At 42.8% G+C, this 19,393-nt stretch overlaps 1 protein-coding gene across 2 annotated transcripts; it reads right to left on the bottom strand.

Moving 5' to 3' along the window:
• Window positions 1-920: 920 nt before the first annotated feature.
• On the bottom strand, window positions 921-19,393 carry LOC135451405 (guanylate cyclase soluble subunit beta-2-like). Of its 2 annotated transcripts, none has more exons than XM_064720555.1 (16): window positions 19,336-19,393; window positions 18,305-18,378; window positions 17,259-17,353; window positions 16,906-17,066; window positions 16,407-16,506; window positions 15,066-15,286; window positions 14,873-14,978; window positions 13,106-13,209; window positions 11,394-11,610; window positions 9,458-9,778; window positions 8,610-8,758; window positions 6,330-6,476; window positions 5,891-6,045; window positions 3,900-4,114; window positions 3,689-3,811; window positions 921-2,978 (listed from the first exon to the last, which is right to left on the bottom strand). In XM_064720555.1, the coding sequence occupies exons 1-16, from the start codon at window positions 19,336-19,338 to the stop codon at window positions 2,827-2,829; spliced, it is 2,343 nt and encodes a 780-aa protein (XP_064576625.1). In that variant the 5' UTR covers window positions 19,339-19,393; the 3' UTR covers window positions 921-2,826. The 2 variants fall into 2 exon arrangements, with proteins under 2 accessions (XP_064576625.1, XP_064576623.1); XM_064720553.1 differs by having other exon boundaries at window positions 14,873-14,981; window positions 19,336-19,392.

Below are 19,393 nucleotides of genomic sequence, written 5' to 3'. Positions count from 1 at the left end.
TCGGCTGTTTGAAGGGCCTGGAAAGGCCCGGAGTGGCCTTGGGACAGCCCGCGTATCGAAGGACGAGAAGAGGCTTCAGTTCTTCTTTCTGTTTTTATGTTTATTAAATGTTTATCTAAAAGATTTTCTTTCAGCCCGACAGAGGTCTGCTCAGCAGTCAGCCATGAGCACACTGTGCTGCCCTCCGGGCAGCCACCTATCTTTATACCCATTGTTACGTGTACAATATTTATCATTTTTCCCCAATACCATTTATTCTTATTGCCTGGTGCACTTTTAGTAATAACCAATCCAAAAGTGCCACCATCACCAAAGAAGATGGAGGAGAAGAAGAAGAAGAAGAAGGACAGGACACGCCCCAATTCCTCCATCTTACTTCTCTAAACCCCCCTGTACAGAAATCCTAAACCCTGTGTCTCACCCTCTAATTAACTAATCTCTTTGCCATTCACCCCGGTGAAGTCCTCCTATCCTCATACAGGTGTCGTCTCCCGTGTAGGGTCAAAGTCCTGCCACCAGACACTTCTGGCAACATTCCAGGACTCCCGAGCCCCCCAAGGGTGGTCTCAGTGGCTCGGCATCTCAGGACTCAGATCCTGAGATCCCACAAAAAATCTGGCCCCTGGACCTTTAAGGAACCTAAACTTTTACAGTTAAGGTTTTAACACCAGATTTAATGGGATTTGGAATCTATATGCCTTGGGAAGCTTTCAAAAGTCTCAACTTTTAATTTTTCAAAGCCTCAGTTTCCATGAAGCAGCAGTGAGAATTCTCTTCTCCCACCCTTTTTGTGTCAATTACCTGTAGATATGTGACTGACACAAAGACTGAGCACTTTTGTAGGCCTAGAGGAAAAGAAGAATAAAAAAGGTGGAAGGGAAAAGAGGGACAGGAATCAAAGTAATCACTGACAAATGGCAGTCAGTATATTAATGAAAGGATTTATTTTTGAGTTATGTTTTTGCAGTCTTTAGAAGTGCCTACAGATTTAAGAACACATGATATTGCACAGGCACATTAATGTTGAGAAGCAGTTGTGCAGATTTGACCCAGCTCCAGGAGGACCAGATTGTAGCAGATGCCACAGAGAAACCACTGAGCACACCATTTTACCACAGAACAGCATGAAGTAACTTACCATGAGCACTTACTGGCAATTAAAGCATTCCAACATTAAACACCCATAGATTGTTCAGAGCAAGAAGGGCAGGTTTGAGCAAAGCAAGTGTGCAATGGATCTCTTCTGGAGGAAGCTAGGCCAGAGCATGTGCTTGTGAGGTGCTCCAAAAGCCAACAGGTGCTCACTGCTTGGGACCACACCTGGCAAACCCCTGGAAAACCTCTTTAGTGGAGAACGGCACCAATGGTTTCACTCTGTGCATCCTCCTCTGCTGGAATAATCGCACTAATTGTTCCTGCAGACTGAGCTCTCCAGCTCCTGTCTCAGAGATTTGGAAAAAAAACTCTAAGCAGATGAAATTTCATCTGGCTATACTGTAAAGAGGAGGAGATGCCTTTCATCAGTCTTTGCTCTCTGTCTGGTGTTTAAAGAGCCTTGCTCCTGCTGCAGACACAGAGGTGGAAATGTGATGCTCCAGACGGTCAGGGAGGAGTAACTTTATCACCTTCTCCAGTGAGTTCCTGCCCAGAGTTAACATTGGTCTCATGCCTGCATCCTTAGTCGATGAATCCACAGCCAAAGGTAATAAATCAGTGTGCAGGGCACATCTTCTGTCAAAGTCACCCACCTAGTCCAAGCTCCATTTATAGGAGTGAGAGCACAATTTATGATGCACCAAATTGTCTACAACCTTTATATCCATTGTAATTTTGCTCCTCTCTCTGAAATCCCTGACAAATGAGCTTCAATTTTTCTCTGCCATTTCTGATCAGGCCTAATCTAAGAATATATCAGCATGGAAGTATTTCAGGTGAGCAGCCTCTGATACCAGGTAATGCTGATCTCTTATGCTGTTGTTTTCAATGATGCTAGCAACATTAATTCCAGACTGACAGTCTCCTTCCACAGTCGTTTTGGGGTTTTTGCCTAGATGGGGTGAAAAAACGAGAAACTTGAAACTCATTTGAAGGTCTCAGATAGGTTGTAGGCCTTGAACAGTCCTTCAGTGTTGTGATAAATCTGATGTTTGTAACTCCACCATTTCCATGTCCTTCTATGCACAGTGTGTATGGCTGGTTCAGAGATCACAGGTGCTCTTTTCTACTGTTGGCTGCTATCAGGTATACACTATTCTCCCTTCAGGATGCAAAAATACAGGTTGTTTTAAATCTATTCTGCACTTCTACTTCATAATGTCTTTACCAACCAAAGATTAGTCAAGAAATTAAGCTGTTATTGCAGTTAAAACAGGAGGAATGCTGCTAACCTTACATGGGGAAGTTGTTGGCTGTGCTGGAGTCAAGACAGATGGTCACTTCAGGGAATGTTTCTTTTATGGCAAGTGCTCATTTGAGTAGGAATATTTCTAGCTGGATGAGTCACCTCTTTCTCGGTTGCTGCATCAGATACCAACACATGATTTTTACACAAGGATATTCAAAGATGTGGCACAGGCTGAAAATGCATCTTCAAAGCATCCTGCAAGGGTTTCTTTCTTGACTGGGAATATTATATGGCCCATGTAGGTGGATTAAAAAAATTTCCTCCACTGTTTTATTTTTACTGAAAACTGTCATGAAATGTCTTTTTGCTTTTTTTTTTTTTTTTACAAAATCATGTGGTACTCATATACAAAATCAGTCCCATAACAGCAAAATGCACAAAATTATAATAAAATTTCTCTGTTTAATGTAAAAGTAAGAAACTTAGAGTAAAGTGCAAAAATTGGAGCGAACATTTCTATTCTGTGGCTCTTCAGCAGCAGGTCTGACTCTTGCCTGGTTTGGAGGACGAGGACCATCATCTGCATGCTGGTTGCCATGGAGACTCCCATCGCTTTTGGAATCACAAGTTTTGCCTGAAAGGAAACACTCCTGCACTGTGAGTTTTTAAGGACCAGAGAGGTTTCTGTTTGTCAGCACACCACATACCAGATGAACCATCACATCTAAGCAGGTGGGAGGGAAGGCAGTAAAATATTTTCTAGTAATTAGGGACAACATATTTAGTCTGTTTAAAATCCACAAAGCACATAAATAGAACTACAAGACTTGCTGCACTAGATTAGGTTGTTATGGCATCAAATCTGTTATCTCAGTATCAGCTACTTCAAAGGAGAATGAACTTTGGTCACAGAACACGAGCATGGCAATAAATCCTTCTGACTCCTGCACCAGGCAGGACTGAGGTCTCTCTTGATTTGGGAAGGCTCCCCAATAACTACATCTTTCCTAGGAAAAGCTGTGTACATGGACAGTCCATGGGTCTGTCCTGTGAAGAGCTGTCTAATGTTTATCCATTCTATTTGCACTCCCAGAAGGGCTCTGGGGTTTGGCAGCTCTGTCAGCTTCTCTCTCACCAGTGCAAACCAACACCTGGGATTGCTCCAAAGGTGGAACTTGTCCGGCCCTAAAGATTGTGCAGAAGGGTAATGTGTGTATATTAGCATGAATTTCTGGCTTGACAAAACAATTGTTATTTAGAAGATGAATATGAAGAACTAGAAAGATTAAGCCTCAGTTATTTCCTAGTTCTGTAGTCTTTGTGAGATGGTAACTAAATAACTACCTGTTAAATCTCCAGCTTTCATCTGATTCCTTCTCTTGAGGCTGTTCTGTGCATCTGTGGGGCCATCAACATACTTCATTGCAATAGTTGGGGTCTGGTCCTTCTTTTGCTGAGCCTGAGTAGCTGAAAGAATAATACAAAAGGACATTTAATTGGATTGTATTTTTATTCATTTGTTAAAGGAGGAAAATATGTGTGGAGTTGACTCTACCTGGCTGACGAGTACTTGGTATAGCTTCAGTCTTGCCTTCTGGAATGGACTGAACAGATTCATGGCCAGAATCTAAATCTTTCATTGGCCTTCCCATAATCTCATTCTCGGTTGCAGATTTATTTCTAATGAGGAAGTATGTGTGCATTTTCCCTTTGCCTTTTACTTCTATTTCTCCTCTTTCAGTAATCTCAAAATTCTTGTATTTTAGGCACCTAAAGTATCAGAAGCAAAATGACACATGAAAATTCAAGACAAGTAAAAATGACACTGATGTTTTCAAAGAGCTGAGTGATCAAATCACAACAGTCTGGGGAAAAGAGTCTCAATTTGTGAACAACTGAGGATTTGTTTCAACTGTTTATTCAAGCCTGCTGTGCTTTCATAGCATTACACATACAGCCTGATCAAAAGCTAATGGATTTACATAGTCAAATACTTCAGTAGGCTGGAGGGTTCTTATTTACCAGTAAATAGAAATGAAGAACTGAGGCAGCCAATATCAGCTAGACAGAATTATCCCCAGTCATTCCATCAGAGAAGGCAATCAGGTCTGTCAAGCATGATTGACTCATTTATTTTACATCCAGACTTGCTATTCCTAATTGCCTTTTTCATGTATCCAGAAATGGCCATTTGATTTTCTCTGGGACAGATCAGCCTGCAGTTTCACCATGTCCCCTTTGCCATTTTTCCCTACAGCTGCAGCTTTCCTCAGCTGCTCCTGTGCTGACAGTCGTGGCCTGCCTGAGCTGACAGCCAGCAGTGCCACCACCCAGCTCTCGTTACCTCAGATCCCTTCTGCTCCTGTGCTTTTCTGTAGATTGAGATCTCTCAAAAGATCCCTGCTCTGATCCTCTTCCAGTACTCATAGCTCACCTGCTCCTTGAACCCTCACTCTTGGTGCAGGGACATCGAAGAACTCGTCAGTGAAGGCCAAAGCAAGAGAGGCCTTGAGTAACTCAGCCTTTCTTCAGGGCACTGTCACTAAATCACCTGCCACAGCAGGTCCATGTTTCTATTTATATTCTAACATTGCAGAGCTCCTCTGACTGCCTTTGAACTTTGTTTCCCATTTCAATGCCAGCTGAGCTCTCATTTTCCCAACATCATTCCTGTGTGCCCAGACAATGTTGTTGTACTCCTTCCTTCGTAGTTTGTGTTTGCTTCCACTCTTGCATACAGATTTTATGCATACGTAAAGTTCTTGAAAATGTAGTATTAATTTTTTACAAACATGAGTTTCTGGTAAGTAAATTACAGCATGAAGAGGATAGCTGTTTATGCAGTTAATCCTTAGTAAGTGTAAATGAAACTGTTTCACTACAAATTGTGGTGCTCAATCAGAGAGATTTTAAACCTTTTGTTATTAAATGTTCTAGATTTTCTGACTGTATTTCTAGCACCTACATCAATTTATCAGTATTTCCAAATAAGTTATCTGTAGGGGGATGCAGTATGGGTAAATGAAGGTGGTACAGAATGTAATCTTATCCCCCAACGAGTTGCAGCTGGACCAATTACTAAAGATTAGGAGTAGGCCTGATCTTAACAGGCCACACCTGTAGCCAATAAGAACAAGTGGTATAAAAGAGTGGAATGGTGGGATCTGGAGTCAGATAGCTACTGCAAGGACCAAGAAGAGTCAGTGCTTAGAGGAACTGCTTACAGAAAACATTGAGGAGGCACAAAACCCTGGCGGTATGGAATCCTTGCAATATAATGATAATAGAACTCTTGTGATATATAAGACAACAGTGGTTTTTTTTAATATTTTGTTGTCTAGTATGGAGACTCTCAAACCTCTGCTCCTATATGTAAGTACATTTAGAATAATTAGGAAAATAATAAGATTCTTTACAAGCAGTGGCTTCCCTTTACAAGCTGCTCAAATGAGTGACCGGGCACCATCTCCACTGAAAGCGGCAGTGCCAAGGCAGTGGATTTGAGCCTGGCTTTGAGCAGGTGAGGTTTCCCTCAGGGTCACTCACTGGTAGGCACTGGAGCTCAGGTGGATCTTGCTGGGCACGCCGTGGCTCTCCATGCGGGAGGCGATGTTCACCGTGTCTCCAAACAGGCAGTAACGAGGCATCTTTTCTCCAACCACCCCCGCCAGGACAGGACCTGTATGGATCCCAACTCGAATCTTTACAAAGATAAAACACCCCCCAAAAATGTCACTTGTTATTTAACATCTTTCTCAATGCTATGCAGCCACTGAAAAGTTCATCTCAACACGACACTGGACGCCAATATGATATCAAACATCCACAGGGAGAGGCTCCTCATGGGAATGTGCCCCCATGGGCCTTGCCCCAAGCCAAAGAGGAGTCAGAAGCAGCTCTTTGAGCTGCTGCTGCAGTACATTAACCAGAAGCTCAGCACAAGAAGCAGACAGACAGACACACGTGCACCTTTGTGTTGACTTACTTGGATAGGATTTCCAGAAACTGGGTTCTGCACTCCTTTGGCTGCCATTATCATGCCCAAGGCAAAATTAGCAACTCGCTCTGCGTGCGTGGGTACAGGCACAGGGACACCCCCCACCACCATGTAGGCATCTCCAATCGTCTCCACCTTTAATTGAGAGGGACAAGCACATGAGCATGCCTGTGCATCTCACTCAGGTTAGTGTTCTGTTCTTCTCATCTACACCAACTCCTCCTTTCTCTTAAAAGATGCTTCCAGTCCCTGAAAAGCTTTAGCACACATGAGTTTCCTTGAGATGGAGATCCTTTCCTTCACTCCACACTAAAAATTCCATGGCATGCTGTCCCTGCTGACTTGACCCACTTTGGGTATCAGTGTGAGAGAGCCTAAGGAGAAAGGGCTGCTGTGCAAGTGCCAGGCTGTTTGGCTTCCTCTTACCCTGGGTATATGCAAAGGGCTGGCCTGAGGCACAGCATCCTGAGCCAGAGGTTATCTGATAGATGAGGGCTGTTAATTAGCTCTAATTCACAATTGGTGCTAAAAGCATATTTCTGGTTTGAGAGAGATTTGTTTTTTAAAAGTCACAAGACAGCAGGGAAGCCCATTCACTGTTGACTATGATTAAGGCATTCACATAAAATTAAGGAACCTCCAGTCTCAAGGATATCACAGAATACAGTGTGAGCTAAACAGTTTGGGAGCATCCTTCCCTACAACAGCTGCAGCCTCTGAGACAAATGCTGAAGGGTTTGTCCTCCTTCAGGCACCCAGTCTCCTTGAAATACATGCTAAAGTGCCTGAGAAATACTTTGGATTTTGTTCCTGTGACAGAAATTTTGCTGGGAATAGAACAGACCTGTTTGAAAAAGAGAATTCTTAAATTCTTAAAAGCCTGTTACATGGTAATGACATTTTTTAAACTGCTCTTATGAGGTTTCACTGGCCCATTTATCATCAATAAAAAGGAAATCTTTTAGATTAGACTAATTGCCTTTCTTGAAAATTAACACCAATGGGAGAGTGGAAACATAATTCAATATTTGGGTTTGTTCATTAACACAATGACTTAAAACAGTCCCACATTTCAATCCCAAAGCATGTGTTCCTGTCCATGCCTTCTATCAGCCAGCCAAACCCACAGTGATGCCAGTAATTTTCTGTAACAAATTAAAAACAACTGTAAAAAGCTACTAATGCAAATAGACACCCTAATTATTTTTCAGCCACAGTAGAAGATTTAATTTTACAAGACTTATTCATAACTTCAGATGTTTATAAGCTTGGGCCAAGTTTGTTTGATCAATGTCACTATTTCATTGCTTTCCCAATTCCCTGCAATAATCTCATCCTTGCTCTCTGTACCCCAGTAACTTCCTTCAGTATTAATAGGAGTTATATACAGGCTTCAAAAGGAGATTATTATAGTGACAGATCATTTACTTATGATGGATGATTTAGATAGAATATGATGCTAATTCATCCTGAAATCTGTGGGCCATGTCCTGGATTCTTCAATTATTGAATACAGATTCCTTGCCAAGGAAGAAATGCTTCTGATTTCCCAGTACAATTTATTGTGGGATGAACTGCAAGCCTTGCCTGAGCAAAGAATAAATGAGATTTGGATTCCACCCTTTACTATTTCTGCCTTCCTAAATATTTAATGAGCTGAGGACAGACAGAAACTCAGGACCTGTTCTTCAGCACATCAAATCTGGCACCTCTGGAAGTGTTGATAACACCATTATTGCAGGCCAGCCAGGGCTCTGATCTTTCCAGCACAGTTTGGAGACCACATGTACCCTCTTGGTCTAATTGATGCTCTGTGGGGGTTAGCAGGAGAGGATACCATTGCTGAAGATCTCCATGAAATAGAAATCTACCCATTGTCTGGGTATTGTCCATAATGCTATTTCCCACCAAAAGGGACAATGACAAAATGACCTATTTAGAAGAGGTACAAATGAAAGAACTAGGCAAATTATTCATCTTGGATAGGCATTTGAGAAAGGAGGGAAAGAGATATATATGAAAGAAGAGCCATTCTGGTATTAGGATTGTAGAAAGAGACCTTAGGCTATGATAGAAGTTGAGTTCCTGTCCAATAATGTTCACTTCTCCCTGTTTTTCATTTGTGTGGCCACTACAATAAGGTAATATTTTATAGTTTAACCAACAATCATGCTGTGGTGAAGAGGATTTAAGTACATTTAAAACCAAAACAAACAACAAAAAAAAAATCAGCAAAACTTTCTGCAGCTTTTTTTGATCAGTACCTACCTTGTACACATCATGCACTGTGGTCAGTCTGTCAAACCTCAGGTACATTGAATTCAACATGAGAACTATCTGAATAGGCTCACACTGGGCACAAATGTTGGTGAAGGTCACCACGTCACTGAACAATATCGTGCACTCCTTGAACTCTCCTGTGGGCACAAAGAGCAGTGGTGTTTGTAATGGCTGCACAATCACAGGATCTGTTTGAGACTTGCTTGAAAAGATCATTCTATGGCCTCTCAGTTGTAATAACCACACCCAGGTGCTGAGATGAAGGAGAGGTGTAAGAGTGTACAATATAGGAATAATTGCACATCTCAACCCAAACGTGAAGACACCATAAACACTTAGCTCTTTATCCCTGATTTCAAATATGTGCTTACTAAAGGGAATTTAAGCATATTATTGCTACCCCTAATAACAACGGGAATCATCATGAGTCTACATTTATAAATAGCATAAAGGTACTAAGAGAATTTTCTAGCAAAGACCTCTTTCTTTACTCCCTTCATTTCTGAGCCCTCATCTTCCTGTACACCCATGTTAAAACCAAAATCTCATATTACTGCTGAAACACTGAGTTTTGTTCACTGAATGGGCAACACTACCACCTTTCACCACCACCTAAGGAATAATTTTGGCAAAGAGCTTCTAAAGCTTTCTTTGAAAGAATAGCCTAATTTTTATTACCAGTGAAATTAAGGGTCTGTGATCATCCCTCTACCCATGGATGTCACCAAATAATGGACTCCAGCTCAGTGGCAAAGGGGCTGTGCCAGCACCCCAGTGTCTCTATCCCCATCTCCATGGCACAGATCTCACATCCCAAATGCACCCTGTTCATTCACCTGCTTCAACTCTCTTGCCCTCTTTCAGCTGGTTGGCCACGTGCTGGGGCAGCATGGCGTAGAGCAGCGCTTCAGTCTTCTTCTTCTCCTCCTCCAGGTGCTTGGAGAGGATCCTCAGCTCCTCCTTCTTCCTCTCCAGCTGGCTGGAGAGCTCCATCTCCGCCAGCCGCTGCTGGTTGAGGAGGATCAGGTCCCTGGTGACGTCATGGGGCGCGATGTCAGCGATGTGCATCTGCCGCTCCTCCAGCTCGTGCAGGGAGCGCAGCAGGGGCGAGCACAGGTACAGCATGCACTGCAGGGGCTCCATCCACATCATCTGCCCTGGGGACACAGCATGGGCAAGGCTTTGCAGAGGGGCGAGCACAGGTACAGCATGCACTGCAGGGGCTCCATCCACATCATCTGCCCTGGGGACACAGCGTGGGCAAGGCTTTGCTGCAGGGGGCCTCTCACAGGGGGCTCTGCATTACTGGTGTCAGTGCCAGGGATGAGTTCTAAGGTCAGGGGGTTTCTGTAGGGTCTGGGTGATCACAGGAATTTATTTCCCAGGAATTCGAGGTGAACTTGTTCAGAGGAGCCAATAACAAAATTTTGGAACCCAGAAGCAGTACTCCCTCATTGCAGGTGCTGGGCAGAACTCAGCTAGGATTGAAGTCCCTCCTCCTCATGAGGAACCCCAGGGCTCACAACATCTCTCCTCTCCTTTCTGCTCCTCTCTGTATTTTCTTTTCCTCTCCTCCTAGTTCTCAGGCTGTTCCCAAAGCCAGACAGTCAGAATCATGCACAGGGGAGCTGAGACTTAAAGTGATTAAGCAAAACATTTGAAGTTTAATTTCACAGTGCATAGTTTGTGTCCCAGTAAAGTCAATGGCACTTTCCTCCCTGGAAATTGGAGCTTTCAGTTACTATCATAATCTAAATAAGCAGTAACAAAAAGGCCTGAAAGGTAAAAGGGATTTTTGTTTTTGGTGGGGAATCTAGATTTTTTGGGTTTTGGTTGAGGTTTGATTCTGATTCTGACTGTTATTATTATTATCGTCTTACTTCATAAGTATCATTGCTTTCTAAACAGCAATCTAGGAATTCCTATTTCTTTCTTTCTCCCTCACCTCATCCCCAGGGCTACTGGATGAACAGATTTAAAACTAAGAGGATTGAAACATCAGAAATACATGGGAACTAACCCCTAGAGCATAAGAGAAAGTACAATTGTACAATTGAAATTTTGGTAGCATTACTTTTTTCAAGGTTGTCCCTAAGCTCTTATTTTTTTTATGAATCTCAGGAAAACAAGATTTGATGCTCATTACATAAAGGTGAGAGGAGACAAGAGAAAATTAGGTCATATTACATAGTTCATAAAAGAAAAACTGAATTCATAGAGCAATTAAACCAAATGCCATTATAGTTAATTACACCAAGCAGAGGATCATCCCATATTCAGTCCTCTCAGTAAAAATAAAGCAAATACAATATCTTTTTTTCTGAGATAATTTTAACTGGTAAACCCTCTTATATGGCTTTGGGGGGGTGTGTGAAGACAGAGCCTGAAAATGTGCTACAAAAAATAAAAGCACAGAGAACTAATCTATTTTTAATCACATTGGAAACCCAGCCAGTAGCAAATAACTCCCCTCAAAGGCATAAATTAAGAACAAGCCATGTATCCACATGTGGGTTTTGCAGCATCAGAAAATCACCATATTTCTAAGCCTTTCAAATAGGAGCAGAGTAGTTGCTTCTGAGTGAAAGCCTTCAAAATCTGGTGAGGTGATGCAGAATTTGTGCACAAGCATCTACTGCTCCTCTAAACAGAACCATCTAATCTCCTCACTGGCCAAGGGCTATTTATAGGAGTGGAGAGAGGTCAGGAGTGCACCTCAGCCTGATTCCTGATTCCATATCAGCACTTAGGCCACTGCAAACACTGAAGTACCTCTCAGCTCTAGCATTGGCCGCTCTCTCCATGACTCAGGCATCATCTCTCTTCTAGTCTGGAACACAAACTGGCTGTTGATGAATTTCTGAATGCTGGAGATGGTGAAGGGCACTTCTGGGTGAACGATCCTGAAATACTGATCCAAGGAGATGCCCATGGTCTGAAGGCCAGGTACAATCTTTTGAATGCTCACCCCAGCTTGCTTCACTTTGAGCTTAAAAAGAAAATATGGAGAAATGTTACAATTCATGTCCCTTTGGATTCAGACCAAGCAATTGTTCATAACATTTCCAGACTTAGCCTTCCTGGAGCATATGGCTTATTTCTGAGCAAAGTTTCTACCTTGTTGGTGTAGTGCTACCCAGCCCTGAATGCATGCCCTTCATAGCAAGACAAAGCCCCAAGAAAGGAATGCTGATATTAAAATCTTCCTTCCTGTTAATAGTGAAAAAACCCCAAAACTCTACCTGCTATTATCTCTGCTTGCATTTGTGCAGGCCTCACAAACAGTCTTACACAAGAAAATGTGAGAATTTTGCAGGAGAAAATCTGAGATACTGGAGTGTCTTGTATTCCAAAACAAAAATAACTGTGGCATAAAATGCCTTGGCAAATACTAATTTTCTAATAGATGCCATGGGTTACTTTCTCTTAATGAAGTGTAAAGGTTTAGTCATTTTCCTTATTCTGCTGACCATTTCTGCAGAATTTAAGAGCTTACGTATGTTCTTCTCTGCTTGTCATCTGTTATTGAAGCTCTGACCTGGCTACCAGTAATGGGTGTAGGACTTTTATTCTTTGCACACTAGTAATTTTATTAAATTATGCATACTGGCCTTCTTTTTAGGCCAGTAATAGAAATGTTTAGGCTCAAGGTTAAAGGTTTAAGGTTAAGGGTTTAAGACTCTGTATTTTGGCTGGTGTGGGCAGTGGTATGAAGCAGATTATATGTTCTGGTATCTGGATCAGCACAATGCCAAAATATGTTCCTTGAGGGCAATGTATTCAGTGTTCTTCTGCTGTCCCACCCTCAGCTTCTCCTTTCTTTGCTCCTGTCTAAGCCAATGTTCTCCCCACAGGTTCGGAGCAGGAGGAGCTGTACCTTGGTGGGAGCCCAGGGGAGCTGAGGAGCAGCCAGAGAAAAAGGGGCTGCAGAGGGTGTGAGCACAGCACAGGAGACTGAACCTGCCCCAGAGGGACAGAGCATTTGGGGTCCCTGAGGGGCTGCCTGCTGCAGGAGGTGGCTGGGCTGTCCCAGCAGAAGCAGGCAGAGGCAGGCCCAGGCAGCACGTGGAGCTGCCAGCAAAGCCCTCCAGCCTTGGGACACATCAGTAACTGGAAGGAGAGAGGGAAACTGTAAATCTAAATCCAGTTTAAAGGATGGGACATGGCTCTGGTGTATGCAGGGACAGGAAGGTGACTTAGAAACCTCAAAAAATTCTGCTCACTGTTTGGTAACAGAGAGACTGCTGCAATAAACCTTGCTGGCATGCCTGCAGGTGTTTCAGTCATGAAACTCAGTGAATTCAAAGGAGATTCCTATCTGCACTGATAGAGAGCATGTCTCTGCACAGAGTATTTCTGCAAATCCTGTGAGTGTGCACTGCACACAGAGAACATGCAGCAGGGAACTGTAGCACAGTCTAAACAAAGGGAAATTACTCTGAGGTTTATGCAAACTAAGGGCCCTGACCACATGCTTGTCCTACCTCTTTGTCAAAAACCATATGAAAAGGAAGTCCATTGCAAAATGTTTTCGTGTCAATCCAGAGGCTCTTGGGATAAACAGGATCAAATCCTCTCAGGAGCTTACCTGTGGTGAGATAAATGTGTCATTTTTAAATCAGGCTGCACTTCATAAAACCAATCAGCATGACTTTATCACCCAGTGAGACAGGACCCTGTATCATAGTGAGTGAAGACAAAGCAAACAGTGTGTGGGCCCAGAAATGTGCTCCCATCTGTGCTAAATGCTCTGCAGTGCAATCCACAGCTGATCAGCAACTAATCTGAGTTGGCTGAGTGTTTAAAACTTAAGCACACAAAAAACACAGAGCACTAGATGCATGAAATTATGTTGAAAAAAATAAGAATAATGAATAACTGTAGATGTTACTTCTCTATGAATCTGCAGGTGCCACAGCAATATAGCACAGGCACATCCCACAAAAACGATCACAAAAGTGGATTTAATACACTTTGCCAGCTACTAAGGGATACTAAATGAAAAAAAAAAAAACAGTGTGATCTGGGTCTTGGTCTCCTGTACAATAAACCATATGTACAGTGTCCATAGCACAGAGACAGAATTACTGTTTGGTTTCTAGTTTACTTACCCTGAGATTTTTTACAAAATGGTCGCAAATCTACAGAGTAGTTTGTGATTACTAGCAGATATTTTTGTAAAAGGAATACAATGGGTAAAATATCAAAACAGCTCATCTTTTGAGTGAAGCACCCAAAACCTTTGATCTTTATGGTGTAAACTTGGATTCCCAGTAACCCACCAGAATCAAAAAGATGATTACTTCCAGTGATCTCCTTCCCCCTGAAGGTGGCTATGATAGTTAGCCCAGTAAGTTCTGCTGAGAATAAATGTTCAAGTCACTCAGGAGATTGGTGCAAAATACTGCAAATTAAGAACCTAGCTTTTAGACCTCTTACTGCTTCAGGGGAAGTCAATGTGGGATTTTAATTTATCACAGTCTGGCTCTTGATAACTCCCACTTATACCTAAAGAATTATTTTTTTTTATTAATAATGCTAGCCTAAAAATTTATTTTGAATATATATTAATTTCTTACTTAGTATATCTGCCCTTGCAATGCATGTGACACTGCACCAGGTGACACCAGGTTCAATTTTTCACTCATCCCAGAATGCAGACATCTTGGCAATGCTGAGCTAGATTCTCATTCCTTTTGGGGAATCAAAAGATCCTAACTGGAAAATTCCTTCCATTTTATAAGCATATATAAACATCTAATACATAGAGGCAAGAACAGAGATTTAGAGATTAGCAGTAGACTGTTGGTAGTGGAGGATGTAATTTGGCTTTCAAAATTTACTACAGTTGATAATTTTGGAAAGGAGTAGTATCTACCAAGTTAAAAAACACACTTTTAAATTCAGCATCTTAAACCAAGTGACAAGAGAATGAAGAATCAAATTCACCACACAATGGCATTTTACAGAAGAACACTTTTCAGATGAAAGCCCTGTTTAAGAGACAAAAGTGACAGGTCATATCCCACTTAAGTATCTGTCATTACTAAGCATGCTTATTATCTGCAATTTTTCTTTGAGCATCAATGTCAAACTGAAAGAAACTTAACCAGAAACATTTTGAAAAGTTGCAGAGGAAATATAAATGGTAACTTCAAAATGGATGGGTGGGTGGGGATAGGGAGGCTTACTGACTTTCTAGCTGAAGAGACTCAGAAATGATGATGAGCTCCCTCTGAATGCTCTCTCACCTTTTCCTAATGTGATTATTCCTCTCAATGTTTTCCAGTGACTTTTCTTAACAGGACAAACAGAGTTTCCTCTGTCTCCATTTGCATTCTTGGCTTTTTCAAGGTCCTGCTGAAATAAATCCAAAGGGAAATTCAAGGGTGTTTTTATTTTAAATATATTTTAGTAACATGGTGATAATGAATATTAAAATACCTCTTTATTCAGTTGGTTCTCAATTTGCTTTTCAGAGTCAACAAGACATTGAGATGAGGAAGAAAATTCATTTCTTTCCTTGCACGGAAATAGAGGGTTTTGAGTGACAAGAAAAACAATATGTTCCTTTTTCCCAGTTCTTTCTTCTTCTTCTGTTTGATTGACTATTTTCATTGAAATCTCAATGTTAAAAAAATCCAGGGCTGCTGCACCGATGATTCCTGAAGGGGAAACAAAAGACAAGGTATTGCCAAGAACAAAACCTTTTCAATTCCCCTTTTAGAGGGCCCCCAGTGGAATTTCACTGTTTCAGAAATGATTTTCCCAAAGAACTGTGGAAGAAGAAAGCAACGCGTGTCGTCCTTGCTGCAGCTGCCATGATGAGAATATGCTCACAGGAGGTCAGCTTCAAAGTTGCTGCTGCTTTTGCCTTGGCTGAGGACAAATGCTGGTTTTCACCAGGAGCAGCTCAGCAGGATAGCTGAAGAATGTGTTCAAGTAGCCATAGAGCAATAATATGAATTTCCATCAACCCAAAGAGTGCAGGGAGTCTAAAGAGATTCTGCTATACAAGCTCTTTCAGTCATTGAAGAATACTGTATTTTGAAAGGAAGGAAATTTCTTTCATGCAGATGCACAATCAGTTCTCTCATTTCTGGTCAGGTATTAGGCAAAATACTGGACATCAAAATGACATCAAAAGCTCTGTCTGAAATTCCAAATAATTCTGTGTTTTCAATATCAAATAAGTTTTGACAAAGAGGGAAGTTTTGAACTTCTAAATTCAGCATCATTTATGAAAGAAAGGAATATGGTCATCTCTTACAGACCTATAGCTCTCTAATGCTTGCACAAGCACAGCTCTGAAGATGCTGGTAAATGCTGGTAAAAGATTCAGTTTGGAGCAGGATTCAGTAGGAGTTTCACAGATTGGATGTACTACAGGGTGGATGAGTGTCTTCAGCTCAACTAGAATTTCTACTTCATGGGAATTTAAAAAGCACAAGTCACTGAGAATTAATAATCAGTTAGGCACAATACACACCACGAACTTGAATTCTTCTTCCAGGGAGGGAATTCTACAGCAAGAATGGACATTTATGGCCTGGGTTGTCATACCCAAAGTTTCATCAAATTTTGATGAAAGTTACTAGGAGCTAGGAGGGATCAGGCAGTAGGGAAATAATGAGTTCAGAGTCTGGACACTGAACTCTACCAGGCTTTAATTCCACGGCCAAGCCTCATCTGGAAAAAGATACTGAACTCTGAGTGCACCTGCAAATATATGATTACTCTGTATATATATTGCACTGATCTGTACTCTGCATTGAGTCTCATTACCTGGCACAATATGGCACAGACCTCTTCTGTCTGAATAGTAATGTAAATGCATTGACCCATCTTCATTCTTTTCCACTCTAAAAGATGGTGCATTCATCTCCTGAGGAAAAAAACAAAACCAAAACCTCAATATCTTTTTTCTGGAAAAGTCAAATTTTTCAGAAAGTAGACTGATGAATTCAACTTGTAAAAAAGCATCTCATGCCTTTATAGCATAAACTGTAATATAAATAAGCTGAAAAACAGAAAATTAAATATTCTCACCTGTGAAGAAAAATCTGTTATGCATTAGAGCCAATGAAGTAAATAATATCTAATGTTGAGGACTAGTCAAACCCAATCATTTTTAGAAATTATCCTAACATTTGGAGTTCCAGAACATAGAAGAAGAGAACATGCTTTGGTGATCATTTATTCACAGCTATGAGATGCTGTTCCTTGTGTTAAGGATTCTGGCAGAGTCCATCCATACCTGCTAAGCAGTTGCTATCAGACTTGCCTGGTAAGAAAGGGACAGGTAGCTGTGCAGCGCATCCAGGTTCTCTATGAACTCATAGAGATTTCCACCCAGGGTCCTCAGCATGTGGTCATAGCCCGAGCGCTTGCAGAATTCAAAGAAATACTTTCCAAACTCCCTCAGAACAATGTCAGCAGGGACATCTGGCAAAATAAAGATACCTTAAGGAATAAGAAAGGTTTGGAAGTTTTTGCAATGCTGTCAGGTGGATTAAGACTGAAGGCAGAAAATTTGCAACGTAGGGAGGGCATTCCCAAGGGCACAGGAGACAAAAGCTGGGCTGCAGTCTCAGGGTGACCCAGGCTGATCCATTTTTGAGGCATGCTAACACATACCTAATACTTTGCAGGCTTTGTCGACAAGCTGCATTGTGATCTCATCTTTGTAAACCTCAAAAGTCAAGAAAGAATCCTGGACTCCAGCCTGCAGCCTGCAACAGAGAAGACAATATCCCTGTCTCAGCAGTGCTGTAAATACAACATGCTTGGGTGACACAACTGGCATTTCTCAAGGACTGTGTGCTGTGAATGCACTCCTCAACTCCCTCAAGCGTTGTATTGGAATACACTTCACCTAATGATGTAAGTTTAATATTGCTTTAAATGAATTTAATTGCTTTAACATGGCTGAATGATGGTGTCCACCTCACCATTTCTGCTATTTCACTTTATGGTATTACAGTAAACTCTTTCAAGGATTAGGACATCATGTGGGGTGCTAGAGCAAGTGGAGTCTTAGTTTGTCTGCTGGTTTGTTGTTCAATGTGGCCACAATATCAAGCTCTTGGGGCTCCCCAAACCTGCTGATTTTTTATATTGGCTTCAATGGATGATAATATATCATGGATGGATTATATGGCATCTAAGTATCATTTATGTATTTTGGAAATACCATATAGCTCATAAAAACAAGACAAAACCAGAGATCATAACAAGGCCAGATTGAATGGGACTTTGAGCAATCTGGTCTAGTGGCAGGTTCCCTGCTCATGGCAGGGGGATTGGAACCAGACAATCTATGATTCTATGATTTAGCTGCTTTTTTGAGTACTGGAATTAAACTGACTTTATATTAAGGATGACATCTTTTCAGTGTAATTACTTCTCAATATTGTCATGTGAGCCAGCAAGTCTGTTGCAAAATTGTCTATAAGACTAAATGTCATCTTTAATTATCTGATATGACAAATTAATTGGGACAAATTAGTATCAGAGGATGAAGTGTTACAAGGTAAGAAACTCTTGCTTTTGCCCTTTTAGTTATTCCTAATTATTACTTGAGATACACATCAGCTACCATTTACCAATAAGAAATTATAACCCCTGCTGCTGAATTCCTGAGCACTTCTTTCAATGCACTACATTTATTGGGAACACATTACCTTAATTTTTCCCATGTTTCTTCACCATACTTTTCAACCACCAAAGACTTCAGGCACGTGTTTATAAATCCATACTGCAAAAGCAAATATATGACCATGGAAAAGATGTACTGGTTTTTCAAACAATGTCCCAACATGCCACCTCTTTGTATTTCAGATTCCTCTAATTTTATATTGCTAGAGAAGAAGTAATAATGCATGACGGCCTAAAGAGAAGGTAATAATGTTGGACAGCCATTATATCTCTCAGTAAACAGCGCAGCGTTTCCCTCAGCGTTTCACGAGCATCCAGCCCGGAGAGAGCAGCACTCAGCGGTGCTTTGCAGCGAAGGGCCGGGGCCGGGGGTGCCCTGTGCGGCTGCGGCCGGAGCTGGGAGCTGCGGCCTGGGCACAGCATCCCAGCCTGGGCACAGCATCCCAGCCTGAGCACAGCATCCCGGCCCGGGCACAGCATCCCGGCCCGGGCACAGCACCCCGGCTCGGGCACAGCATCCCAGCCTGAGCTCAGCATCCCGGCACGGCTGCGACAGCCGCGGGGACCCGGCCGAGCCGCTCTGCCGCGTCCGCACCGCCAGCCCCGCTCGGACCGGGGCAGCGCCGGGAGCGCGGCCCGAGCAACAGAGAGCAACAGCCCCGCTCGGTGTGCCCGAGTGCCCCGCACACTGCCCGGCACGGCTCAGCCGCGGCTCTCGGGCTGGGGGCCAGCGGCAGGGGCTGCCCATCTGTCTGTCCGTCCGTCCCCGGCAGGGGTTGCCCGTCTGTCTGCCCGTCCGTGGCAGCGGCTGCCCGTCCGTCTGGCTGTCCGTCCGCGGCAGAGGCTGCCCGTCTGTCAGTCCGTCCGTCCCCAGCAGGGGCTGCCTGTCTGTCCCCGGCCGCAGCTGTTTGTGCACGACAGGAGCTACCTGTCTGCGTATCTGTCCCCAGCAGGAGCTACCTGTCTATCTGTCGGTCCCTGCCAGGATCTGTCTGTCGGTGTCTGTCTGTCTGTCCGTGTGTCTGTCCGTCCCGGCCCGCCCCGCCGCCCCGCTCACCATCCTGCCGCTGCCGCCGGTCCCGCCGCGCCGCCCGCTGCCGGCCCGGGGGGCGGCG

This window comes from Zonotrichia leucophrys, chromosome 9 (assembly GCF_028769735.1).
Source record: "Zonotrichia leucophrys gambelii isolate GWCS_2022_RI chromosome 9, RI_Zleu_2.0, whole genome shotgun sequence".
In the NCBI taxonomy this organism is placed as follows: Eukaryota; Metazoa; Chordata; class Aves; order Passeriformes; family Passerellidae; genus Zonotrichia; species Zonotrichia leucophrys.
The sequence above is the reverse complement of the archived record's forward strand: the minus strand, read 5'-3'. Positions and strand labels throughout refer to the sequence as shown.